Here is a 27,507-nt window from a genome sequence, read left to right as displayed (position 1 = left end):
CAACTGAAAGACTTAAAGTGTAAGGAGGAACCCCAGGTTAATTGGATAAGCCCTTTGAATGCACTGATAGTAGAGGCTGATGTACCAGAACATAGAGTTGGAAAAGCCCCCAACTCCCCTTTCCTTGGGCATTCAAGGAATCTGAAGAGCAGGGAATAGACGGAAGCTTGTGTGTTGAGTTTAGTATTTCATGGTTCCCCAGTGTTCCAGCCCATTAGCAGCACAGATGGGAATCCTGTGCATTTACAAGGAACTACAGGCAGCTTTCCCAGAAAACATGGTATGGAGGGTTTTGCAGTCTGTTGTGTTTTTGTGGGAAGTTTATTATTGTTATTCTTTGTGTGTTACTTTATCGACCGTGACTGTGATTATAGATAAAGCTGCAGCTTAACGAGCTGGGGGATCCACTTAGCTCGCAGGCAAGACACACGCTGAGTACATGATTTCACTGAGCTGCCAAGACAAGGTCTGTTGGATATATAAATTCAGAAAAAGGGAGGGTTCATTATCAGTAATCTACCAGAGAATGTCATGTTAATTGATAATGTAAAGCAATATGAACCCTGCTTTCCCTTAGGTGCATTCCCTTTTCAATGTCACCACTCATAGTCAGGTAGGTGCATTGGACATGAGCTGCCCTCCAGGGACTCGCGACATGAGCCATAGAAAGTAAAAACTTGCACTTATATAGCACCTTTTCCAAACTCAGGAGGCGAACTAATTTGCATGCAGCAAACTCTGACAACCAGCAATGAGATAAGGAGTTCCAAAGAAGAGTCATATTGGACTCAAAATGTTAACACCGTTTCGCTCTCCACAGATGCTGTCCAACCAGCTGAGTCCAGCACTTCCTGTTTTTATTTCCGATCTCCATCATGCACTGTATTTTCCTTTTATTTGAGATAATGACTAATCTGTTTTAGTGATGTTGGTTGAGAGATAAATATGGGCCAGGGCATGGGGGAGAATTCCTCTGCTCTTCTTCAAGATAGTGCCTTGAGATCTTATACACCCACCCACAAGGGAAGACAGGCACTTGCTTTAACATCTCACCTGAAAAGCAACACTTCAGACAGTGTAGCATTTCCTCATTACTGCACTGGAGTGTCAGCCTGGATATTTCTGTTCAGGTCCCTGGAATGGGGCTTGAGCCCACAGCCAAGAAGGTTCCCACTGAGGCACAGCTGGGACATCATTTTTCATGTGTGGGCCTTGACATTGGTTGGCAGCTGACTATTCCACCATTCTGGCTTCACAGCCAAGCAGACATTTGCAGACAAACGTACATTTTCAAACCAGAGTAACGACAAAAAGCAAAGGAGATACTTAATGATTTGAAAAGAGGGGGCACTTTCACTGTATTCTTGGCCTGCCACAGACGGAGCAATTGGAAATCTGCTCACCCTATATTCAAGAACACGGGATCATTTCCAGAGCTAAACAAAGACCAGAGATTATCCAATTTTCCCCGGATTGTATCATGCAGGAATGCACGCTCCACAGATTGGAATTTTCTGAGCAGCTCGACTACAGCGTGTTGAAGCCTTAATTTTTCAAATTTCAGGAACCCAAGAGGAGCACAATAACAAGCGAAGCCTTGCTATTATAGCAGTGGTTTGGAGGACTGCCTGTCCCTCATATCCACTTGTTACAGCTGGGATGAGGGTTGTCAGAAGTGAGGTGAACAGAAAACCGGGCCGGGTCAGTCATTGGCTCCATGTTACATTCTAATGCAATTTCGACTGAAGAAATGTGATCTGGGGGAGACAACTTAAAAACAAAAATGATAAACTTTGACGGCATGAATTCCCTCATTGTCTCGGCTGAGGTGGGACCTGGGTGTCCTGGGCGACTGCGGCAGGGGATAACAGGTTAGAATCATGGGGCAGGATTTGTGGGCGGGTGGGTGGGCCCACAGGAGCAGTTGGGGGACAGGCTGCTGCCCTCGATTGGCCCCCGACTGCGATTTCACGCTGGCTGGTCAATTAATGGCCAGCCGGCATGAAATGCACGCTGAAAAGCTCAGCAGTGCCGGGATGGGGGCGGGAAGAGGGCGGGTGCTGAAATCAGTGCAGGAGCCACGCAACAAAAGCTCCCTGAAGGCTGAGAGCTGCCTCAGGAAGCTGAAGAGTTTTAAATCCAGAAATAGAGCTTTTGAAATTCCGAAAAAAAATTTCACCCGTAAAAGAATCGCTCACCTAAACATATCGATGATAAAAGTTCTGCCCAAACATTTTTTATTTAAAAAAAAAATTAATGTCGGAAACCTCATCCCGCCCGTGGATGAGGTTTCCTCAAAAAATCCAAAGGCCACCAACCGTAACGTTGGACAGGCAGCGAAAAATCCAGGCCAATCACTACATTAGTGGCCTTCATAGGCCTCTTAATTGTCGGCGGGCTCGCTGCCAACTGTTACGCTAGCCTGCCAACCCAAATATTGCACGAGTGCGTGGTGACATTGGGATGCTTGCCCGATGTCATCGCGTGCGATTTCACCCCGCATGTGTCGGGCGCCTGCCTGCACGCCGAGCAAAAAATCCTTCCCACAGAAACGCAGACACAGAAGGAGGCCATTTGGTTCATCATGTGTGACAAGTGAAAACTAGATTAAACAGAAATAATTCATTTTTGTGAATGGCTTTGAGGCGTTTCAATTCACGGATGGGCCATATAAAATCTGGTATTATATATAAATCTTCTTCTCCTTGAGTTCTCTGCCTGAAAGCAGGTCCTTGGCAATTATTTGCTGAATCATGGCAAAATGCCATGATTTTTTTTAGTACGGGTAGGGCGAGGAGTCAGGCCCCGAGTCTACCTCTGTTGGAACGGGGATCAAACCCTGCACTGTTGCTGTTAATCTGATCCACATGCTAGCTGTCTAGCCAATGTGAGCTAACTGCCTACCCCCACCCCCCCGCCCCATTATATATAAAACAATAATTCCCACAATCTCTGGTACTTTGCCTGATTAAATAGTATTTGTGTGTGAGACTTGACCGTGAGTATCAACTGGTGTTCAACCTTGGGGCTATTACAATCAGGGTGGAGCATGCCCTTCTCACCCAGTGTGCGTGCCACCCACTTCCAGCAGAAGGCAATGAGTCATGCCAAGAACTGGAAACCGTGCCTGACTTTCCCCCTCTTTAACTTGAGGGGCTCTGCGACCAACCGTAGCATCTTTGTTCTTTCTATCCCCTCCCTCTCTCCTCCTCTCCCTCCCTCCCTTTGCTGAGACCAGCAAACTCAGCAGAGGCTGCAGGTGGAACCCAGGCCTAGTTGCTGGCCAGCCTGACGTACTTCTAACACTGCTGATTCCCAATGTACTGGGCAAGTGCAGCCTGCAGATTCTTTTCAGGTCTATGGCCAGGAAGAGCAACTGGATATTTTTGACTTTCGAGCTATGTCCAGCAAATGGCTCCAGCCTGGTGAGACCCTTCCACCCCTCCATCATCTCCTAAATAGCAGCCTGTCTCGCCTCAACTCCGGTGATGCACTCGCAGGCCCCATGCGCTGCAATATCACACTGCAGTTGGTGGCTTCATAAACCCTACAGGCTATTGGAGTGCAAATGGGGGACAGCAGTCTGATTGCCTGCTTCTCCTGAGACCCGGTCTCTCAAGTTAAAAGCAGCAACCCCAGGGAAGCTCCCTTCAGTGCTGCATAAGAAAGTATTACTGGTTACATAGAATTCCATAGAATTTACAACACACAAACAGGCCATTCGGCCCAATAGGTCCATGCCAGTGTTTATGCTCCACAGGAGCCTCCTCCTACACTTCAAGTGAATGGCAAAAGAACCAAAGATGACATGAGGAAATCTTTTGCATAGCAAGCGGTTAGGATCTGAAATACACTGTCTGACAGTGTGGTGGAGGTTGATTCAAATATGGCCTTCGAAAGGGGATTGGATAACATCAGAACAGAGAAACTTTCCGGGGCTATTGGGAAGAGGCAGGAAAGCAGGACCAATGAGTTGCTGTCGCAGAGAGCCAGCACAGATACAATGGGCTGAATGGCCTCTTACTATGCTGTAACCATTCTATGATTCTTTGATCACCTCACCCTATTAGCATATCCTCCATTTATAGATCCGTCGCTTTCAATTTGATCAGCACCAAAAAAGTGACTTATTTCAAGTGAATTAAGATAGCCACCAGCTCCAGGTTGGAAACCAGGGCTGACTCCGAGAGTCTCACTTCAGCATAAAAACCTTTATTTGAAAGAAGAGTTTGGGCTGGGATCAACTGTGATTTCTTATTTTTCATGCAGTGGAGAGTTGGAGATCAGCCAGTCTGGTGTGGTGCATTTTTTTTTAAGCAGTTGGGATTTGGCCCACATTTGATGGGAGGCCATTCACTTATCCCAAAAACTCAAAGGGGAATTCCTGGAATCAGTCCCAAGGGTGACCGTGGCCCATGTTAAATTTATTAGTATTCTGCTCAGAATTTACTCTTGTGAGTTAGACTTCATTAATACTACAGAAGCACTTCAGAAGAATACTTCTGAATCTCCAATAAGGAAATGGAAAAGATGTTTTTTGCGCGCCTGAATTTCTGCCTAAATTTCTTAACAATACCTCACTCCGTGCTGAGTTATGGACTGTAAGTAATGTGATCATGACATCCTCACGGTAGGACAGCGTTAAGATCTGGATGATGCCCTCACTTAGTGTCTTATGTGAGGGATTGAAAACGTTCAATCTTTATTTTGTTGTTACAATCATGATCGCAATGGCTCGGTGGGCGAGTGGACTGTGTAGCAAACTTCTGAGGCAAAGGACACGACATTCGTGGTCCGTCCTGGGTTATTTGAAATTCTTCAGGAAGCATTAAAGAAAGACAAATGAAACAGCTTTGCATTTGTAAAGCACCTCTATGACAGTAGGATGTGTCCCAAAGCACTTTACAGCCAATTAAGTACCTTTTGAAGTGGGGTTACTTTTGTAATGCAGAAACTGCACCAGCCAATCTATACACAGCAGGTTTCCCATAAACAGAAATGTGGTGTTGGTTGAGGGATGAATATCATCCAGGTTATTGTCTTCTTCAAATAGTGCCATGGGTTCTTTCATATCCTCTGAAGAAAGCAGACAGGGCCTCAGTGTAATGTCTCATCCGCCGAGCATGGCTTGCAACAACGTAGCACTCCCTCAGTACTGTACAAGATGGTGGCCATCCATGAACTTGTGATTCAGGCGAGAGTCATAGAGGTCAATAGCACAAAAAAAGGCCCTTCGGCCCATCGGGTTTGCGCCGGTCAAACAAGTACCGAACTATTCTAATCCCATTTTCCAGCACTAGGCCCATAGCCTTGTATGCCATGGCATCACAGGTGCACATCCAAATACTTCTTAAATGTTATGAGGGTTTCTGCCTCTACCACACTTTCAGGCAGTGATTTCCAGATTCCCACCACCCTCTGGGTGAAAACATTCTTCCTCACATCCCCTCTAAACCTCCTGCCCCTTACCTTAAATCTATGCTCCCTGGTTATTGATCCCTCCACCAAGGGGAAAAGTTCCTTTCTGTCTACCCTATCTAGGCCCCTCATAATTTATACACCTCAATCATGTCCTCCCTCAATCTTCTCTGCTGCAGGGAAAATAACCCGTCTATCCACTCTCTCCTCATAACTAAAGCTCTCCAGCCCAGGCAACATCCTGGTAAATCTCCTCTGCGCTCTCGTGAGTGCAGTCACACCCTTCCTATAATGTGGATTCCAGAACTGCACGCAATACTCTAGCTGTGGCCTAACCAGTGTTTTATACAGTTGCAGCATAACCTCCCTGCTCTTATATTCTATGCCTTGGCTAATAAAGGCAAGTATTCCATATGCCTTCTTAACCACCTTCTCTACCTATCCCGTTACCTTAAAGGATCGGTGGACATGCACATCAAGATCCCTCTGATCCTCGGTACTTCACAGGGTTCTACCATTCATTGTGTATTCCCGTGCCCTTTTGTCCTGCCCAAGTGCATCACCTCACACTTATCCAGATTAAATTCCATTTGCCACTCATCAGCCCATCTGACCGGCCCGTCTATACCCTCCTGTATTCTAAGGCTATCCTTCTCACTATTTACCATCCCACCAATTTTTTTGTCATCCGCGAACTTACTGATCAACCCTCCTACATTCAAATCTAAATCATTTATATATACCACAAACAAGGGACCCAACACCGATCCCTGGGAACCCCATTGGACACAGGCATCCAGTTACAAAAACACCCCTCGACCATCACCCTCTGCTTCCTGCTACTCAGCCAATTCTGGATCCAATTTGCCAAATTGCCATGGATCCCATGGGCTCTTACCTTCATTATCAGTCTCCCATGCGGGACCTTATCAAAAGCCTTGCTGAAGTCCAAGTAGACTACGTCAAATGCATTGCCCTCATCTACACACCTGGTCACCTCTTCGAAAAATTCAATCAAATTGGTCAAACATGACCTCCCCTTAACAAAACCATGCTAACTGTCCTTGATTAATCCCTGCCTCTCCAAGTTTAGATTAATTCTGTCCCTCACAATTGCTTCCAATACTTTCCCCATCACTGAGGTTAGACTGACTGGCCTGTAGTTCCCTGGTTTATCCTTTCCTCCCTTCTTGAATAACTGTACCACATTGGCTGTCCTCCAGTGCTCTGGCACCTCTCCTGTGGCCAGACAGGTATTGAAAATTATTGCCAGTGCCCCTGCTATCTCCTCCCTTGCCTCACTCAACAGTCTGGGATACATTTCATCCAGGCCTGGAGATTTGTCTACTTTTAAGCCTGCCAGACCACTTAGAACCTCCTCCCTTTCTTTAATTATATCACAGTCCTTCTGCCTGATTTCCATACCCACATCATCCCTCTCACTTGTAAATGCCGAAACAAAGTATTCATTTAGAACCCTACCTACATCTTCTGGCTCTACACACAAATTACCACTATGGTCCTTAATGGGCCCTACTCTTCCCCTAGTTATCCTCTTACTCTTAATATACTTGTATTTTGGATTTTCCTTTATTTTACATGCCAATGTTTTTTCATGCCCCCTTTTCGCTCTCCTAATTTCCTTTTTAAGTTCCCCCCTACACATTCTATACTCCTCTAGGGTTCCTGTTCTTTTGAGCCCTCGGTATCTGCCATAAGCCTCCCCTTTTCTCTTTATCCAATTCTGTATATCCCTCAACATCCAGGATTCCCTGGATTTGTTGGTCCCACTGTTTGTCTTTACTGGAAAATGTTGGCCCTGTACTCTCCTTATTTCCTTCTTGAATGAGTCCCACTGCTCTGACGCTGATTTACCTAAAATAGCTGCTCCCAGTCCACTCTGGCCAAATAAAATCTGACCTTATTAAAATCGGTCTTGCCCCAACTTAGAACTCTGATTTCTGGCTCATCCTTGACTTTTCCATAACAACCCTGAATCTAACGGCATTATGATCACTATCTGCAAAATGCTCCCCCATTGATACCTCTACCACTTGCCTGTCTTCATTCCCTTAAATTAAGTCCAGGACCACCGCCTCTCTTGCAGTACCTTCTACGTACTGGCTTAGAAAGCTCTCCTGCATGCATTTTAAGAATTCCGCTCCCTTTAAACCTATCACACTATGACTAACCCAGTTAATGTTGGGGAAGTTGAAATCCCCCGCTATTATTACCCTATTATTTTTACACTTCTCTGAAATTTGCCTACATATCTGCTCTTCTATTTCTCTCTGACTGTTTGGGGTGCCTATATTACACTCCCGGCAATGTGATTGCTCGTTTTCTGTTTTTAATTTCTACCCATATGGCTTCATTTGAGGAGCCTTCTAAGGTGTCATCCCTCCTTAATGCTGTAATTGATTCCTTGATCAATATTGAGATACCCCCTCCTCTTTTACCTCCTTCCCTGTCTTGCCTGAAGACTCTATATCCTGGAATATTGAGTTGCCAATCCTATCCCTCTCTCAACCATGTCTATGTGACAGCAAATTACATCATATTTCCATGTGTTAATTTGTGCCCTCAACTCATCTGCCTTATTCATCAGACTCCTTGCATTAAAATAAATACCATCCAACCTTGCCAAGCTCCCTTGTGCTATAATTTCTATGCCTTCCAGACTCACTTGCTTTCTCTATTAATTTTGACTGTGAATCTCCCCCTGCTGAACCTCCTCTCAGTATCCCAGCCTCCTGCCAAGTTAGTTTAAACCCTCCCCAACAGCACTAGCAAACCTCCCCGCAAGGATATTGGTCCCGTTCTGGTTCAGGTGCAACCCGTTGCCTTGTACAGGTCCCACCGCCCCAAGAAACTGTCCCAATGTCCCAGAAATCTAAAGCCCTCCCTCCTCCACCACCTCTCCAGCCACGCATTCATCTGGACTAATCTCCTATTTCTATACTAGCATATGGCACTGGAAGTAATCCAGAGATTACTACTTTTGAGATCCTGTTTTTTAATCTGTTTCCTAGCTCCCCAAATTCTGCTTGCAGGACCTCATCCCTCTTTCTACCTATGTCATTGGTACCAATATGTACCGCGATCTCTGTCTGTTTGCCCTCCCCCTTTAGAATGTCTTGCAGCCGTTCCGTGACATCCGTGACCCTGGCACCAGGGAGGCAACGTACCATCCTGCGGTCACGTCTACGGCTGCAGAAACACCTGTCTGTTCCTCTTGCTATCAAGCCTCCTACCACTATTGCTCTTCCCCTCTTTTTGCTCACCCACTGTGCAGCTGAGCCACTCACAGCGCCATGAATGTGGCTGCACTCGCCAGAGGAACCTTCACTCTCACCGTTTTTCACACAGAAAAACGGTTCTTGAGCGAGATGCACGATCTACAGGGTAGATGGAGATGGGATGCTCAATGAAGGTCACCTCTCACTTAACTATTTTAAGTGAAAAGTATTATACTAAATTGAAGGGATTTGATTAAAAGTTTTTAAGCACAGAAACTGCCACAATTTCATGTCTCTGCCCCTTTATCCCCCTCCCCAACAATTCACAGCATGTGTGTCGGGGAGGTGAAGCAGCCAATGGTCAGAGAGAATGGAGTCAGTGATCCATTTTTTAAAAAGTTTAATAAGGGTAGATGGAGATGGGTGTTTGGAGGTCTACACGCTCCCTCCGACACCTCGACTTCACCCCTGCATGTTCCTCCCATTGTGCTCGGTGCCCTCCTGAATGAGCTTGCTCCATTTTGGTTGGTCACAAGCCAAGGTCTCCCGTGAGTTGGTGGGTATGTTTCAGGCATGAAGCATGGACGCTCCTAAAGCATTTCCACGGTCCCCCTGGGAGAGCCTTGCTGCAGTCGAGTTCCAAATAGAGCAATTACTTTGGGATTTTGGTGTCAGACATATGACTAACGTGCCCCATCCAGCTGAACGATTAGAGCGATAAGTGCCGAGATGCTGGGCATTTTATTTTAAAATAGTTTTTTATTCATTCATGGGAAATGGGCATCACTGGCAGGGCCAGCATTTATTGCCCATCCCTAATCGCCCTTGAGAAGGTGGTGCTGTTCTGCCTTCTTGAACCGCTCCAGTCATCGTGGTGTAGGTATGCCCACGGTGCTGTTAAGGAAGGGAGTTCCAGGATTTTGACACAGCAACAGTAAAGGAATATCATTATAATTCCAAGTCCGGATGGTGTGTAGCTTGAAGGGGAACTTGGAGGTTGTGGTGTTGTAGGTTGCAGGTTTGGAAGGTGTTGAAAACTGGGGTCAAACAAGGCTGTGTCATTGCACCAACTCTTTTCTTCATTTCCTCGTCTCAATATTTTACCTCACCTCCAGCAAATCAACCACAGGTGTGGAGATGACCTACAGAGCAAATGGGAAACTGTTCAACCGACGCCGCCTTCAATCCAAAACCAAAACCACTCCAGCCTCAGCCATAGGGCTTCAGTACACAGACGAGGGCTTGTGTGTGCACTCGCTCAGAAACTGAGTACCAGGACATTGCTGACTCATATGTCAAAGTATATGAGAAAGTAGGCCTTTCACTAAACACACAGAAAACCCCCTCCCCATGTTGATTGGCAGGATCCAGAAAATAGGAATCATTTTCCATAGGTTATGTTTACCTCCAGCTTTACAAACAGGGTTCAGTTTGAAGAAAGTGCAAAAAGTGCGTTATTGGGTGGGGTGGGGTGGGGGAGGACGGACTATTTAAAAAGACATGCCATGTGGCTTTAATTTCTGCTATATGGCTTTGAATTACCCAGGTTGTCTCCGCACATGAAAAAAAGAGGATCCTGTCTATTCTCCTTAACGTCTGGCATGAAAGAGTAAACGTTTCCTCTTTTAACCTGCTGCGCAAGCTTCAAAGGCAAGGCAGGCAGCCTGGAGGTGGCTCCAGGTCCCAGCCCCTTGTGACTTCCTGAGTTTGCAGCCACTGGCGTGCAACGGCAAGGCTTGAATGCATGTTCAGGTCGACTGCACCCCCCCTCCCCTCCCTCCAGTTTGTCCTCCTCTTTTGTGGCTGTTTGGGGAGGGGTGGGGGAAAGAGACAGAGAGAGAAAAAAAAAGCTGAAAAGAATGTGCAGTAAGCACACACACAGACACAAAGGAGGAAAAGAATGGGTGTCTTTTCCTTTGAGCTGGGGTTTTGCATACATATACTGCTAGTCTAGCTTGTCAATCAGGGTAAATGGAGCGATCTGCTCCCCTCGCTTGCACCCACAGGTTGTAAAGTCATTAATTGCTCTCCATCCAGGTTTCATCAAGCTCTCCCTTGATGTGTTCTCCTGCAGTTCTGCTGGAGAATGGCTGCCAGGGATTGGACTCTCGGCAACAGGTCTGCTGCGCTTTTCACCTATTCTGTGCTTTTCCTGCTGTGGCAGGCTGAGGCTCACGGCTATCTGGTAAGTTTTAGTTCTTATCTTACACACTCGTGAGCTTTAATGCTTCCCCCCCTCACCTCACACCCCCCGCCTCTCTCTCTCTTGTTGCAACATGAGCAGCAGCCTGTTTCACATAAGGATAGCACAAGACAAAAGCTGTTTTAGTGTTGTGATCTTCTCACGTGTGAGGTGGTGAGAAAACATTTGTCTTTTGGTTTGATTTGCTGCTTTATTTTAAAAGGTTTTAGAAAGATATTTTAAAAACTATGCAAATCAGTTGTCAAATCCTGATTTTTTGAAATGTTTCTAAATGGCATCGATTGGTTTATATTTTCCAGATTTAAGGGAAGAATTTTTTTTGTTTTAAGTAGAGATGTTTTGAAACATTTTGGAGATTAGATAAATCGAACTGTCCACTTTCAACAAGAATTGATGTGTATCGTGTGTGTTTAGACTAACTTGCTACTAACTTTGACTGCCCAGTTAAACCAAACTCGCCCTATTTTAAATGTTTTCATGCCCCAAAGTGTATTAATGTGGAGTTTCTTTTAAACCCCGCTATTTGCAGTTGTCGCCTCCCATCACACAGACGGCAACAACTTTGACTTCAGATAAATATCCTCTTGCCACTTTTTCATCCTGGAGAAAAGAAGTCTGCGCGCACATGCACAGTTACTTCTGACAAAAGCAAATTATTGCAGATGCTGGATCAAAGTTTCTCCCTCTTCACGCAACTGACAGCTTCTTGATGTTAGAAATCAGGGCTTTTTTTGCGCGCGAGGAAATTTCTATGCAAAAGATAATATAAAACCTCAAGTGTTGAAATTAAGTGGTTCGAATGCTTTTTATATTCAAAGGACAAGGTGCAGATTCGAATTTACTACATTAAGTATTGGGGGGTGTTAAATGATTGAGATGAAGGTTTTTAAAAAAATATATTTAAAGGAAAGGCTATGTGGCCTAAATCTGTGTTTTCTCTTTGAACGTTGGAATTGGGAGGAGGGCAGTGTGTAGAATGAGAGGCTGGCGAGGGCAGTTTGCAGCCCCTTTCTTGCTTGTCTAGACTATAGGAGAGGCACATTAATTTTGCCTCAAACTGAAGCCTTTCATCTGGCCCTGGTTCGGGGCCGTGTTAATGCTCTGGCACATCACGTGGGATTTGTTTTGTCTCTGGCCGCTCTTGAGAGCTGCCAACCCCGAGGGGAGAAAGGAGAAGCGATTAGACTCCGGGAGGAGGGGTGGTGGGGGAGAATGTGCGCTTGTTCAGCCCAAAGCTTTCTTTTAACATGATGAACTTAACCACTGCACTCTTAGCCGCAAGACTTTGTAAATCTCTGGCTCCTTACAAAATCAAAATTGGGCATCATTAACTGAAACGATTAGCTAAACATTTCCCCTGGAGAGGAAAGTCTTTGAACGATTGTTTGCTGTGGTGCTTTTGTTTTCGTGCTCTTGCGGTTTTCTCACAGCCGCTGACGTTCAGATCACAGCAATAACTACACTTGTCTCCCCATCTAAATCGGGAGGTCCCCACAATAAGCGGGAGGCCACGGGATAAGCAGCCAGCTGCCAAAAGCTAGCAGGAAAGTGTGCTCACTCTCTGCTACTGACTTCTTCAGGTGGAGGCACTCTGCTGACAGATGGAAGGTCAAACGTGTGAACAACGCTCCCTGATAAATATACTTTAAAAGCGCAGCTTGTATGGAATTATGGAGAATATACAACACAGCAATAGGCATTCAGGCCAACCAATTAGTGCATTTCTGGCGTTTATACTCCACTCGAGCCTTCTCCCATCCTTTGGATAGATGGTGGTGAAGTGGTAATGTCACTAGGTCAGTAATCAAAGTCATAATGCTCCTGGGATAAGGGTTCAAATCCCACTCACTGGAATTGAAAAGCTAGTCTCAGTAATGAATGGTGACCAGGACAATTGTTGTCAATTGTTGCAAAAATCCTTCTGCTTCTGATGTCTTTTAGGGAAGGGATCTGCCATCCTTAACTGGTCTGGCCAAATGTAACTCCAGACCCACAGGTAATTAGGGATGGGCAACAGATGCTGGCCTTGCTGATGATGCCTGCATCCCATGAAAGAATAAATTTAAATAAACCTGCCTTATCTAACTATCAGGAAAATCCTGGACTCATTCCTCCTTTTGCTGATCTAGCCTCCATATAAATGCTTATATATTCATTTTAACTACTTACTGTGGTAGCAAGCTACACGTTCTAGGTTAAGTTGTTTCTTCTCAACTCCTTATCTGATTTCTTGGTGAAATCTTCATTGGTCTTTAGCTTTACTCTTTTGCACAAGTGGAAACATTCTCCCTGTTTCTACTCTTACCAAAATCTTTCATAATTTTTAAAGCCCTCTATTAGGCTGCCCTTCAGCCTTCGCTAGAACAGAAACTTAGCCTGTTCATCTTTTCCAGATGGGTATGATGTTGCATTTCTGGTGCCATATTTATGAATCTTTTTTGCTCTTCTCTAGTGCATCAATCATTTTTATAATTTGACAACCAGATTTGTACATATTACTCCAAGTATGGTCTAACCAAAGTTCGATGCAAGTTTAGCTTATCTACTTTTCCATTCAATCTCTTTAGAATAAAACCCATTACTTGGTTTGTTTTTGACCTTAATAACCCATGCCACTGTTTTTAGTCATTTGTGGATCTGTACTCCCATATCTCTTTGTTCCTCTGCACCATTTAAATTCTCATTTTTTTACGTAATGCAGACCACATTTTTTCTTACCAAAATATTATACCTCGTACTTATTTGTGCTGAAATCCATTTGCCAGTTATTTGCCCATTCTGCACGTTTATTAATACCCTCTTGAAATTTGTTGCAGTCTTCCTCAACATTGGCAATCCCCCCCCCTTTGGTGTCATAAGTAAATTTAGGAATTGTGCTTTTGATTCCAAAGTCTAAATTATTAATTTTTATTAATAAAGCAGTGGTCCCAGCAGTTTGTTTTGGAACCCCACTTATCACCTTCTGCCATTCTGAATGGCTACCCATTATCCCTCCTGTCAGATTTCTATCTTGCAGCCAGCTAGTCTCTTGTCTCCTGACTGTATGGTCTGACCTTATTCATGAGCATCATGACATTTTATCAAAGGCCTCTGGAAAGCTAGATAAATTACATCTCCTGTATTCCCCTTGTCTACTCCCTTGTTCTCTCTTCAAAGAATTCCATGAAATCAGTCAAGCAAGCCTGCCCTTTTTGAAATCCATCTCGACTGTTCATTTGAAAAGGTTGGATTGGCCATATCTTAAGGCTTGAGAACTTGCTGAAGTTGATGGTTGAAGAGAATGTTGATGGTAGATAATTTAAGATTGAAAATGGGAGGTTCTTGCGAACAATTGAAGAGGACAATGCAAGACCGTGAGGCCTGGAGAAATGAGCAGATGACATGCCCTTAATTAGATCCCCACCACTATTCATTACTGTTTTTGATTTCTAGATGTTTTTCTATTTTCCTGAATTTCCGTCTGTGTTTTCAAATCCCTCCATGCCTTTCTCTATCTCTGTAATTGTTTCCAGCCCCACAACCCTCCAAAATATCTGTGCTCCTCTCATTCTGGCCTCTTGTGCATTTTCAACTATTATTGCTCCTCCATTGGTGGCTGTGTCTTCAGTTGCCTATGTGGAATTCCCTCCCTACATCTCTCCTCCTCTCTACCTTGCTTTCCTCCTTTAAGTCACCCCTTAAAATCTACCTCTTTGACCAAGCTTTTAACCATTTGATCTAATATCTCCTCATGTAACTTGAAATAATACTTTGTTATATAATGCTCCTGTGAAGCATCCTGTGATGGTTCATTATGTTAAAGGTGCTATATAAATATAAAGTTGTTATTTCTCATCAGCAATGTTAAGCTGACTGGTCTGTGGTTCACTGGTCATGTTCTATCTCCTTTCTTGAATAGAAGTATTATGTTGGCTATCCCCCAGTCATCTGACACTACATATTTTTCTAATGAACTGTTAGATAGTTAAAAGTTGTGATTGTACCACTGCTATTTTTTCACTAGGTTCTCTTAAAATGTGAGACGTAATCCATCTGGTCCGGAGGTTTTATCCTCTTTGAGTTTGATTAGTTTATTAATATTTTTTCCTCTTTTGTATCAAGTGAAATTATCATTTCTAATCCCATTGCCTGACTTTTTAATTTTTAACTGCAGTTCCTCTCACTTTATTTTTAACCACCCTTTTCCACTGCTGCACTATAACTCTTATTTCCTGGCCATTTATGTGCTTCCTTAGTTTAGTCTGTCCTAACTGTCCTTTCATGTTTCATTTATATTTAGGCTTGTTTCATTTCTTGTCTGTCTTTACTAACTTAAAGCCTTTGCCACTTCCTTTTTTACACTTTCCGCTGGGACACTAGTTCCATTCCAGTTCAGGAGGAGCCCGTTCCATCAATACAGCTCCTTCCTATCCAAGTACTGGTGCCAATGTCCCGTGAAATGGGACATCTCTTACCCACACCAACTCTTTAGCTATGTGTTCATTCTCCTGATCTATTTTTCTATGACAATTTGCAAGTGACTTGGGCAATAAGCCAGAGACTATGACTCTCTAGGTCCTGCTTTTGTTTAGTTCCCATCTCCTGATATTCCCTCAGCAGGAACTCCTTTGTGTCCCTACCTATGTCATTTGTTCCAACCTGGACTCCGACAACTGAACTTTTCCCCTTCCTTTTCTAGTACTGAGTCAGTACTCTTCCACATTGAACATCTTGTGGAAGAAACACTGAGGGTAACATGGGCACAGAATGTACTCTTGGTGGAGGATTTCAATGCCTATCACCAAGTGTGGTTCAGTAGCATCAGTATTGATTGGGCTGGCCAACGCCTGAAGGACTTATCTGCTGAACTGAACCTGTGGTTAGAGAACCAGCAAGAGGGCAAAATCTACTTGACCATGTCCTCACCAATCTACATGTCACAGACACATCAGTCCAAGAGCGTTAGTAGTGACTGCTGCACAGTCTTGTCTTCACCCTTAGCATATGCCACACATCACAATGGAGGTTGTCCAAAGTAGGATAAATTTGTTAAAAAAGTCTGCCAGCTCAAGACTGGGCATCCATGAGGTGCTGTCAGCCTTCAGCAGCTGAATTGTATTCAACCACAATTTGTAACTTCGTGGCCTGGCATATCTCACTCTACCATTACCATCAAATTGGGAGATCAATCCTGGTTCATGAGGAGTGCGGAAGAGCATGCCAGGAGCAGCAGCAGCCATACCTAAAAATAAAGTGCCAACCTGGTACAGCAAGAACTACAAGCATGCTGAATCACAGAAGCAAAATACGATAGACTGAGCTAAGTGATCCCACAACTAACAGATTGGATCTAATATTTTTAATCCTGTCACATTCAGTCTTGAATGCTGGTGGTCAATGAAATAACTGACTGGAGGAAGAGGCTTCAATGATGGGAGAGCCCAGCAACTGAGTGAAAAAGGCATGCTGAAGCATTAGCAACTGTCTTCAACCAGAAGTGCCATGTGGGTGATCCATCATAGCTTCTCCCGAAATCCCGAGCACCATAAATGATAGTCTACAGCCAATTTTTAATTCACTCCACCTGATATCAAGAAACGTTTGATGGCACTGGAGACTGCAAAGGCTATGAGCCCCGACAACGTCCCAGCAGGAGTACTGAAGACTTGTGCTCCACAACTAGCTGTGCTTCTAGTCAAGTTATCCATGTAAAGCTTTAATACTGGCATCTACCTAGCAAAGTGGAAAATTGTCCAGGCAAACCTTGTCCACAAAAAAACAGGACAAGTCCAATCTGGCCAATTACCTTCCCATCAGTCTACTCTCAATCATCAGAAAAGTGATGGAAGGTATCATTGACTGTGTTATCAAGTGGCACTTACTCAACAATAACATGCTCATGATGCCCAGTTTGGGTTCCACTGGGATCACTTGGCTTCTGACCTCATGACAGCCTTGGTCCAACTGCGGACAAAGAAGCTGAATTCTAGAGATGGGGTGAAGAAAGCTCCCTTGACATTAATGATTCTGAGCCAAAGTGACTGAAGGCTGCAGATTGCCTGCAGATTTGGGAAACTTGATGGTCTTGCTGTCTTGAGATCACAGCCCTGACTCTCTGCCTGCCACGCCATCTCCAGTCTTTATTTATTAATTTGTTTGTTTGTTTGTTTATGGTTAATGTTGAATTAAAATTAGATAGATTGCTTATTTTGTTTTAAAACTTTTTTTTCCTGGCCTGATTTACTCATCCTCTGACGTCACTTGACTTTCACAGGCTCCTGCACTTTCCGAACTGTGGTGTCAACTTTGCAAATTTACTGTGTTTTCCCCTCTGCTACTCCTGTCCTGTGATAAAAGCAAAGAACTGCGGATGCTGGAAATCCAAAACAAAAACAGAAATACCTGGAAAAACTCAGCAGGTCTGGCAGCATTGGTGGAGAAGAGCACAGTTGACGTTTCGAGTCCTCATGACCCTTCAACAGTTTTGTTTTTGTCCTGTCCTGTGCTTCTGTTTAAATGCTTGGGGCCACTCATGTGGTACTTCACATCCTCTTGATGCTCCAAGACGTGAACACTGACCTATTAAACTCTAAAGCTGACCTCTGAAAGATTGTTACCCACCAATTCGCTCACTCACTCTGTAGGAACGATGTCAATTTCGAATTTCTTTCTTGGCGTTTCTCATTTAGCTTGTGTTCTGATCAACATATCCTCTCCAACTTATTTTTGAATGTGTGGACAATATATTTAAGTGCGCAACCTGTTCAAGCTTTTACACGGCGTGCAGACATAATCTAAGATTTGCTCGTGGGCAGAGCAGGAAGAGGGCTGTGCAGCTTAGAGGGAATGTTGATTGGGACTGTGACTTATTGCACTTCCTGATCCCAGTTCTTCCACTAGTCTTGCACAGTTTCCCCTCATTCTCACTGACTCCCCGTCTCTCTGTCACCGCTTCTCCCACTTTTATCTGCTGTCCATTTGCACTGTTACCTCTGAGGTTTGCCCTCTCTGCTCTCACTCATATTACTTGCAGTTATGTAGAGCCTTTCACAACAGATGAAGGTGCTATACAGTCAGTGAAGTCCTTTTGAAATATAGTGACTGTAGTAGAGTGGGAAACATGGCAGCCAATTTGAGCACAACAAGCTCTCTCAAACAGTCATGTGATAGCGACCATAAAATCTGTTTTAGTGATGTGGGTTGAGGGATAAATGTTGGTCAGACACTAAGAACATCACTGCTTCCCTAACCCCGGACTGAATAGAACCGTGGGATCTTTTATATCACCTGAGAGGGTTTAACATCTTATCCAAAAGACAGCACTTCTAACAGTATAGCACTTCCTCAGTATAAGAACTGATGTGTTAGCTTAGAATTTGTGCTTGAGTCTGGAGTGGGCCTTGAACCCGCAGCCTTCTGACTTGAAGGTGAGACTGCTATTCACTATGTCATGGCTGAAACCCAAGTTCAGATTACAATTAACAGAGATAAAAGCAAAATACTGCGGATGCTGAAATCTGAAACAAAAATAGAAAATGCTGGAAAAACTCAGCAGGTCTAGCAGCATCGGTGGGGAAAGAAACATAATGTTTTGAGTCCGTATGACCTTTCTTCAGAGCTCTGAAAAAGGGCCATATGGACTCGAATAATTAACAGCGACTTGTTTCCAAGAAAGGTTAACTGTAGCAATTTTCTTCCTCTGCTGCCCTCCTGTATAGCCACAGACTTTGCTAGGCAAAGGTGCATGGGCACAAGCATCCTTTGAGATCTGTAGGTTCTTTATATATAGAGTTTTAAAAATTTATCTTCTTAATTATTCAATTACCTGAGTTCAAATTAATCCAATAAATCTTTTGGTTTGAACAAGACATAACCATAAGGCAAGATGGACTCTCAAATAGCAAATTAAAAGAAAATGTTTATTTTAAAAAAGAGAAAGTACACTTAACTTTATAGCTTCCAATGAATGTTCAGGTTGCTGAAGAGTAAACTCGTCTACTAGTTCCTTCGTTGACAGCAATTCTTTCAAATTCTTTATTGGGAACATCCAGCATGTGATGAGCTAGCAAAGGTGTCGTTCAAAGCCTTTACTTTTTATCCCCTAAATGATCAATACTCCATCTCAGACCATCTGTTTTTCAGATGAAGTTACATTGTTTCATAGTTTACCATTGTGAGATTTGAACTCTTGATTTTGGGGTTACAAACCCAGTACCATAACCACTTGGCTATTCAGGCCAAGCATCCATCTCAGACCATGGTCTGTCTAATTTCATAATTGGTTAATTTAAGAATTAGTTTGGTTCAATTGGTGTTTGATCACCTAAGGGACAATGTTTCTTTCGCAGTGTCTTTTGTTATCTGACTCTACACAATTGTCCATTGTCTGTTTTGTAAAAGGTTTATGCTGAGCTTAGCACAGAATATCTGATTTGATGTTCATCCAAAGAAACCTACAGCATTTTAGTACGATAAGCTTTTAAATCCAACCTTAACATAACTTCTTGATTATTTACTATTTCTTCAATTACAACTTAATTGAAGTACACTATTTGGCCAATCATCTGTTTCTGGATGGTTCCTAATTATGTAATAACCCTTATTTAATACATGAGTGATTATAAAAGTAGAGTTTCTTTATCTCAGTGCTGGCTTACTACAGTAAACATAACATGAAAATAATTTGTAAATGGCGCATAGGTTTTTAAGAAAGAAGTCTATCCTGAGCGTAGAACTTAAAAAGGTGAAATAATATTTAAACTTAAGTGTGAATGTTCAGTGTCAGCTCTGCTGATTAGGGTTAATTCTTCGGCATGCCACCAAAGTACATTGCTTTCAATTAGTCTGTTTCTTCTGGAACGCCTTTAACTATCATGGTTGTAGGCACACACATCTGTACATTGTTTCTACAACAAAATATAAATATTAAGAATACATGCTGTTTTGCTGATCCACAGAAATACAAAAACGACTCTAAGATGTCCTCTAGGTCACATGCTGAACTTAAGATGGTTGTTTCTAGTGATGGTGACATAATTCCCTGGAAGGTAACTCTTTCGAGTACAAACATGTTTCCATCTGTTTTTATTCAGATGAAGTTACATTGTTTCATAGCTTGCCATTGTGAGATTTGAACTCTTGATCTTGGGGTTATAAGCCCAGTACCATAACCACTTGGCTATTTAGGCCAAGCCTTCCCTGGAAGGTAGGTGAATTAGCTTAAAACTGGCCTAAAAATGACTTACAGGTGTCTTATGCAGGCTGGAGCCTAGACCATGATTCTCATTGTCCTCAATGATGATGGCCTCAAATCATTTTTTATTCCTTGACATTCACACAGCAAAACAGACTTTGGCAAGGAGGAAATTAAACAAAGGAAAATATAAACCAAACATTTTTATTCATTGGCCCTTTCCAGAACAAAAAGAAAAACTAAACACTCAAAACATGCACCGTACCAGAACTCTACAACTATTGCACTCCAGGCCAAATGTACAACATGTAAACTTCGCCAGCTCACTGCCACTCTCTACCATTGATGGCTGTGCCTTCATGTCAGGTGTTTCTCACGTGTCGGTGCAGACTTGATGGGCCGAAGGGCCCCTTCTGAACTGTGATTCTGTGATTCATCTGTCTCGGCCTTAAGCTCTGGAATTCTCTCCCTGAATATCTCTGCCACTCTCTCCGCATTGACCAGAACTAAACTAGACTAGCCATGAAAACACTGTGGCTACAAGAACAGGTCAATGGCTGGGAATTCTGCAGTGAGTCACTCACCACCTGACTCCCCAAAGCCTGTCCATCACCAACAAGGCACAAGTCATAAGTGTGATGGAATACTCTATACTCGCCTGGATGAGTGCAGTTCCCACGACACTCAAAGCTTGACACCATCCAGGAGAAAGCAGCCAGCTTGATTGACAACTCACCAACCTCCAACATCCATTCCACCACCACTGACACGCGGTGGCAGCAGTGTGTACCATCTACAAGATGCACTGCAGGAATTCACCAAGGCTCTTTCGACAACACCTTCTAAACCCATGACCCCTGCCATCTAGAGAGGAGAAGGGCAGCAGATAGATGGGAACATTACTGCCTGCAAGTTCCCACCAAGCCACTCACCATCCTGACTTGGAAATATATCGCTGTTCCTTCACTGCCGCTGGGTCAAAATCCTGGAACTTCTTTCCTTGCAGCACTGTGGGTGTGCCTCCAATACTTGGACTGCAGTAGTTCAAGAAGGCGGTTCACCTCCACCTTCTCAAGGGGAATTAGGGATTGGCAACAAACGCTGCCCTAGCCAGTGACATCCACACCCTGTGAAAGAATAAATTAAAAAAAAACTCCTTAACTCCTCTTTCACCTGTCTTAATACCTCATTAGATGGCTTGGGGTCAAATCTTTGTCAGATAATGCTCCTGCTAAACATCTTGTTACATAAAGGGGCTTGTTGGAGTGTACTGAATGCATGAGTAGCCTCCAGTCCTGGAGTGCAGGGCGTGGGGAACAAATGCTAAGTGTAAGCTTGGCTCAGGCCCGTTGGAATAAATCACCCGCACTTATATTTGTCGGGAATGCTGCTTTGTCAGAGATGCCATCTTTTGGATGAGCCAGTAAATTAAGCCTCATCTGTTTGTTCTGATGAGTCAGGTGGATGCTGAAGAATCCATGGCCTCTTTGAAGGATAACAAGGCCGGGGATGCAGTCCCAATGCCTGGCAAGCATTCCTCTCTTAACCAGTGGCAACAACAAAAAAATTAAGTAGTTCACTTCGATTGGTGCTTGTGGAATCTTGCTGTGTACTAGAATATTTGGCACGTTGCTAACAGAAACAGACTACTGCACTGGCTCCAACTGTAATTCTGTTTTTGTTTTGGATTTCCAGCTTCTGAAGTTTTTTTGTTTTTATCTCTGTGTTTAATTGACTGCCACTGCTCTTCAAGAAATGCCTACCTCCTTGAAGAAGTTCTGTTCTTTTCTGCGACAAGATTTCCGTTCCTCTCTTTTGCCTTGCTCAACTCTTTCTTGGACTCGAACTCAAGTTCTGTCAAAGGGTCATGAGGACTCGAAACGTCAACTCTTTTCTTCTCCGCTGATGCTGCCAGACCTGCTGAGTTTTTCCAGGTAATTCTGTTTTTTTTTTCTTTTGCTCACCAAGCCATTTTGGGCTATCATGAAGCACGGTGTAAAAACGTTGAAGCTGGAGATAAGGCTGAAGGCAGAGACATTTGATAAAGGCTCCCATTTATCGATCGGGATAGAGTTTAGCAATGCAATGATTTGGAGATTGGGGGCAGGATTGTTGATTTGTTGGCTAAGTGAGTGGAGTTTATCATGGCTGGAGTGATGAGTGTGTGTGGGCCACAGAGCTCTGGAAAGTGCTTTGTTACAGGAGTCACAGCACCACAACGGGATTATTTTTCCTTTTTCTGGCCCCGGGGTTATGAGTCCAATTGAAGCTAACAGCACAGATAGCAATCAAGCCATGTCTTGCACAGTACAACCTTGGTGGTGGAAATAACTTAATGAACTGCCAGGGAGCCAGCGTTCGATTTGCTTCTTGTTCCTTTCTTTTTGTGTAAGAGGTCAGGGGATGACCCAGTTCCAGTTTTCCACTGCTGCTGTTCTGCAGCTAACCACTAGGAGGCAGAGGAACAGCCTGCTGAAAACCCTTCCTCAGCCCTACCCTCCTTTCCCTGAGCCTCTAGCTGGGAATTGATTGCAGATCAGTAATGAAAGGGAATCCAGCCCCTGTTCCCTTAACACACTCGGTGGTGCCACTGCTCTGCATTTGCTTAAAAATTTGTTTCAGGAATTTTCTGTACTTTTAGGTATGAATTCCCCTGAGCCTTAATTTCCCCACTAATGACTGCTGATTATTTAATGTGTAATAATTTTTCTAAATCTGCTGGCTGGTAGTGTCGGGTGTGTGGATTTTAATCAGATCCATACTGCTGTTATTCCCTCTCCAGTTTTCCTTCAGATTAGTGCCTCCTTGTCTCGCCTCGACCCCACTCGTTTCCTGAGGTCATTGACCTTTGGCGTCGAACTCCATATTGTTGGAAGCCCTCCAGGAACTCACTCAGGTGGTTATTATTCTTGTGTGAACATAGGCGGTAAATGTTGGCATGCGATTTGGCTGGGAAGGCACCGTAGCCATCACGATCCTGACCGTGCCTTTCGCATTTTGCAGTGGGGGGTGTGGACAATGACCAGGAGCTGAAATCGTGCCTGATTTCCACCCCTACTCTCCTGTATAATTTTAGGTCAGAGGCTACATCATGCTTCAGTTGTCATTACTTGATTCAGGTCAATGAATCTAGAACCTCCCTTGTCTGTGCTGCTTAGGACAACATTGGACAGCATGCACACACTTCATTGAGGGTCAGATGGTGAAATGTATGCTTGCACTGTTAGGACATTATTTGGGACAAGCCTTTCAGTGGGGTTGCATGCTGACGTATGTTAGAAAATGCCACTGCATCATAAAAACCACATGTGCATGAGGTAGCAGGACATGTGTTCTGATCTCTTTCTCCTGTCCTTGGACTGGCCTTGATTCCAGTTGTGGTCGATGTGTTTGAGACACCCAGCCAAGTTGTCGTGAGTGGGAGTGGCAGAATGGAAGTAGTGCACTCTCTTTCACAGGGAGGATGAGGTGGTGGAGGCAGGTTCAATCGAGACATTCAAAAGGGAATTAGATTGTTATTTGAAAAGGAAGAACATGCAGTGTTATGGGGAGAAGGCAGGGAAATGGCGTTGTAAAATGTTCGTTTGGAGAACTGATGTAGACATGCTGGGCTGAATGGCCTCTTTCTGAACTGTAACAGCTCTATGATTCTGTGTACTGAGTTTCTGGTCTTGGATAATTAAAAGCAGGACATGAGAGGAGGGCAAAGCCTTCCTCAAGGGCATAGTCACCCTTCTGCCTTCTGGTAGCTGGTTTTGGAAGAGTATTGGCAGTCCTCAGTACTAATAGTGCAACATCTTTTGCTATCAGAAAATCCGTTCTTGTTTTGATTCTACCATACGGTGAGATTGCAAAGGGGTCTACATTGGCCAGATGACACTACACTTTAGGTTGTCATTTTTATCTTCCAAGCTGAGGTGGGGCCTGATGGGCCTGATACACCCTGGCAATGTAAGGATCAGTCTGTGTTCCTGTACGGCTGTGTTCAGCACCCTGGCAGTATGCAAAAGATCAACAGTCACTTTGAGTAACAGGAACAGCACCTAGGCCATTCAGCTCCTCAATCCTGTCCTGCCACTTATTTACATCATGGCTGCATTTGCCCACCTTGTCTCCATATCTCTTGACATCTATACCGAATAAAATCTATCGCTCAATCTTGAAGCTTCAGTTGCTCCCTGCAACCTCCACCCCCAAACCTGGCATCTATGGCCTTTTGTGGGAGCATGTTCTAGATTTCCATTACTCTGTGTGAGGAAGTGCTTCACCTCTGAACATCCTGGTTCTACTTTTAAAGTTATGACTCCTTGGGCTGGACTCTCCAACCAAAGGAAATAGTTTCTCTCTATCTCCCCTCCCTTTTTGTCATCGTTAGTATGGCCCAATCCTGGTCCGTTTGAACTTTGAATGAATCCATCTCTCCGTCTAATGATTAGAAAGATCTCACAAGATGAGCCTGAAATTCTGTTGTGAGCTGCATGCTTCTACTGAGGAAGGACAAGAATAAACTGATCAACTCCTATTGATGGGTCTTTCCCACATTTGATAATGTAACTTTTGCCGATTTATTTTAATCCCCCGAGGAAAGACGGTGTAACGTTTTCCTTATCCCTAGTCAGGAGATGCTCCAGAACATTCTAGATTTACCAAGGGCAGCATGCAGAGAAAACCATTTAAAAAAAAATGTTGCATCAGTAATTGAGATGGGTAGTAGTTGCAGTACTAAACACAGGCAGTTAATAAATCAGTATGTTGTGAGTAGATTGTTAATCTGGATAACATGCAGGACTATGGAATAATAGCACTACCATAACACTTATTATAAGGAGCAGGGTAATTGTACAAACCCAGAACAAGCACCATTAACTGAAATTTGAGTGTTGTAATACCTGAGCTTTTCACCAAAGGTCATCAACCTGAAACATTAACTCTGTTTTTCTCCTTAGATTCTGCCTGACCTGCTGAGTATTTCCAGCATTTTTTTGTTTTTATTTCTGTTTAGGTGTAGTGGCTGATGATTTCATCTTGTGATTTCCCACCTTGCCCAATCAAACACCCTTTACTTTGCCATCTCCAATATTTTTATAACTAAATAATTAGCTCAAAGAAATGGTGGTGGGGGGAGCGTGGGTGATCATTTTTCTTTTAAAGTGCCCATGATTTTTCCCCAGGATTTTCTTGCATTAGTACTTAGGAGATCAGTCTTTCAGTCCTGGAGGGTTTTAGTTTTAGAGCAGGCCATTCAGCTCAGTAGATCTATACCAGTGTTTATGCTCCATGCTAACTTTATTCTATTTCCAACATCTAACTCTATCAGCATTTCCTTTCTTTATTCATTTACGGGATGTGGGTGTCGCTGGCTGGGCCAGCATTTATTGTCCATCCCAAATTGCCCTTGAGAAGGTGGTGGTGAGCTGCCTTCTTGAACCGTTGCAGTGGACGTGGTGTAGGTACACCCACAGTGCTGTTAGGGAGGGAGTTCCAGGATTTTGACCCAGTGAAGGACCGACAATATATTTCCAAGTCAGTGGCTTGGAGAGGAACTTGCAGGAGCTGGTGTTCCTATGTGCCTGCTGCTCTTTTTGCTCTAGATGGTAGTGGTTGTGGGTTTGGAAAGTGCTGCCTAAGGAGAGTTTCTGCAGTGCATCTTGTAGATGGTACACACTGCTGCCACTGTTTGGTGGTAGAGGAAGTAAATGTTTGTGGAAGGGATACCAATCAAGCAGGCCAGAAGGTGTCAAGCTTCTTGAGTGTTGTACGAGCTGCACTCATTCAGGAAGTGGAGAGTATTCCATCTCGCTCCTGACTTGTGCCTTGTAGCTGGTGGACAGACTTTGGGGAGTCAGGAGGTGAATTACTCACCGCAGGATTCCTAGCCTCTGACCTATTGTGGCCACATTATTTATATGGCTGGTAAAGTTCAATTTCTGGTCAATGGTAACCCCCAAGATGTTGTTAGTGGGGGATTCAGTGATGGTAATGCCATTGAATGTCAAGGGGCGATGATTAGGTTCTCTCTTGTTGGAGATGGTCAATGTCTGGAACTTGTGTGGCACGCATGTTACTTACCACCTGTCAGCCCAAGTTAGGATATAGTCCAGGTCTTGCTGCATTTGGACATGGACTACTTCAATTTCTGAGGAGTTGCGAATGGTGCTGAACATCGTGCGATCATCAGCAAATATTCCCACTTCTGGCCTTATGATGGAAGAAAGGTCATTGATGAAACAGCTGAAGATGGTTGGACCGAGGACACTATCCTGAGGAATTCTATTCCTTTCTCCCTTTCTCCCTCATCTACTTATCTTGCTTCCTCTTAAATACATTGATGCTGTTTGCTTCAATATCCCCTATAGTTTTATATTCTAACCGCTCGGTTTGGTAACCATAGCTCCAGAGAGTAAATTGACCAGTGAAGTTTTATTTTGGGCTTGGATTTCTATTTGAGGACTTGCCTCAGTACAGCCGGGTTTCTTGGAAGCTTCAGGGAGACCTGCTGCCCTAAATACTGCTGCACACAAAGACAGGGCTTTAAAAATAATGGACTCATGGGAGGCAGCATTTTGAGCATTTGTACTCTTCAAAAACAAATGGTGCAAATGTTTGTGGAAGGGTGAAGGGAGTAAAAGGCCAGCTGACCTTGCTAAGGCCTTCTTAAAGGGAATTCCAGGGCTTAGGCAGTTGAGGCGATAAAACTCGGGGCCACGCAAGAGACCAGAATTGGAGCAGTGAAGAGATGTTGGAGGAGGATAGAGAGATGGGGAGGGATGAGCTTGAAGCAGAGGAGCAGTGGAGTCCTTTCTGATACCACGGTCAATATCTTTTCCTTGACGAGCATCAATAGCGAAGATTATCTGGTTGTCACATTGTTGTTTGTGGGATCTTGCTGTGTGCAAATTGGCTGCTGTGTTTCCTAAATTACAACATTGACTGCACTTCAAAACTGCCTAGTAAAGGGTTCTGGTATGTCTTGAAGTTGTGAAAGGCGCTATATAAATGCAAATTTTTTTCTTTACCCAGGTGTTTTGTGTTGCCAAGTTTGCTGCCTGTTCCCTTGGTGTCATGTTTCCAGGGAATTTATCTACATCTTTGTTTTATGGATGTAAATGGACGTTTTTCTTGTTGTTTTTGTCAGGACAGTAGTGAAGTCACGGAGGAGGACCAAAGCAGAGAAGAGGACGTGGCTCAGTGGTGGGGAGAATGGAGCTCCTGGTCCACTTGCAGTCGGAGCTGCGGAGGAGGAGTCATGGCACAGGAGAGGCACTGTTTACAACAAAGGTGAGTGGTGAAGAGTTTTGCCGCTCAACTGTTTGCTGCTAACGCCCTTTTATTTTCCCATTTATGGATCTGTAAAGCATTTGTGACCTTCCAGCTTCAAGATGCAATAAAAATGCCAGTTGTATTAGGGGCAAAGCGTTGATGTGTCTCAGCAATGGTAGCACACTGGTGACTACCCCAGACAGTTGGGAAAGTTG

The 27,507-nt window shown here is 43.9% G+C and overlaps 1 protein-coding gene across 1 annotated transcript in view; it reads left to right on the top strand.

The window, feature by feature from the left end:
• The first annotated feature begins 226 nt into the window (after positions 1 to 226).
• The window catches only part of si:ch211-267e7.3 (ADAMTS-like protein 2), a 115,378-nt gene continuing 88,097 nt past the window's right edge, over positions 227 to 27,507 (top strand). Inside the window, exons 1-10 of the mRNA XM_041207796.1 lie at positions 227 to 280; positions 8,550 to 8,597; positions 10,732 to 10,842; positions 13,313 to 13,364; positions 14,017 to 14,083; positions 15,539 to 15,800; positions 16,750 to 16,876; positions 22,815 to 22,958; positions 23,408 to 23,445; positions 27,168 to 27,310. Coding sequence (XP_041063730.1) covers positions 227 to 280; positions 8,550 to 8,597; positions 10,732 to 10,842; positions 13,313 to 13,364; positions 14,017 to 14,083; positions 15,539 to 15,800; positions 16,750 to 16,876; positions 22,815 to 22,958; positions 23,408 to 23,445; positions 27,168 to 27,310 — 1,046 coding nt within the window. The remainder of the gene's footprint in view (positions 281 to 8,549; positions 8,598 to 10,731; positions 10,843 to 13,312; positions 13,365 to 14,016; positions 14,084 to 15,538; positions 15,801 to 16,749; positions 16,877 to 22,814; positions 22,959 to 23,407; positions 23,446 to 27,167; positions 27,311 to 27,507) is intronic.

The sequence above is a fragment of the Carcharodon carcharias genome, chromosome 16 (genome assembly GCF_017639515.1).
Source record: "Carcharodon carcharias isolate sCarCar2 chromosome 16, sCarCar2.pri, whole genome shotgun sequence".
NCBI lineage: Eukaryota > Metazoa > Chordata > Chondrichthyes > Lamniformes > Lamnidae > Carcharodon > Carcharodon carcharias.
The sequence above is the reverse complement of the archived record's forward strand: the minus strand, read 5'-3'. Positions and strand labels throughout refer to the sequence as shown.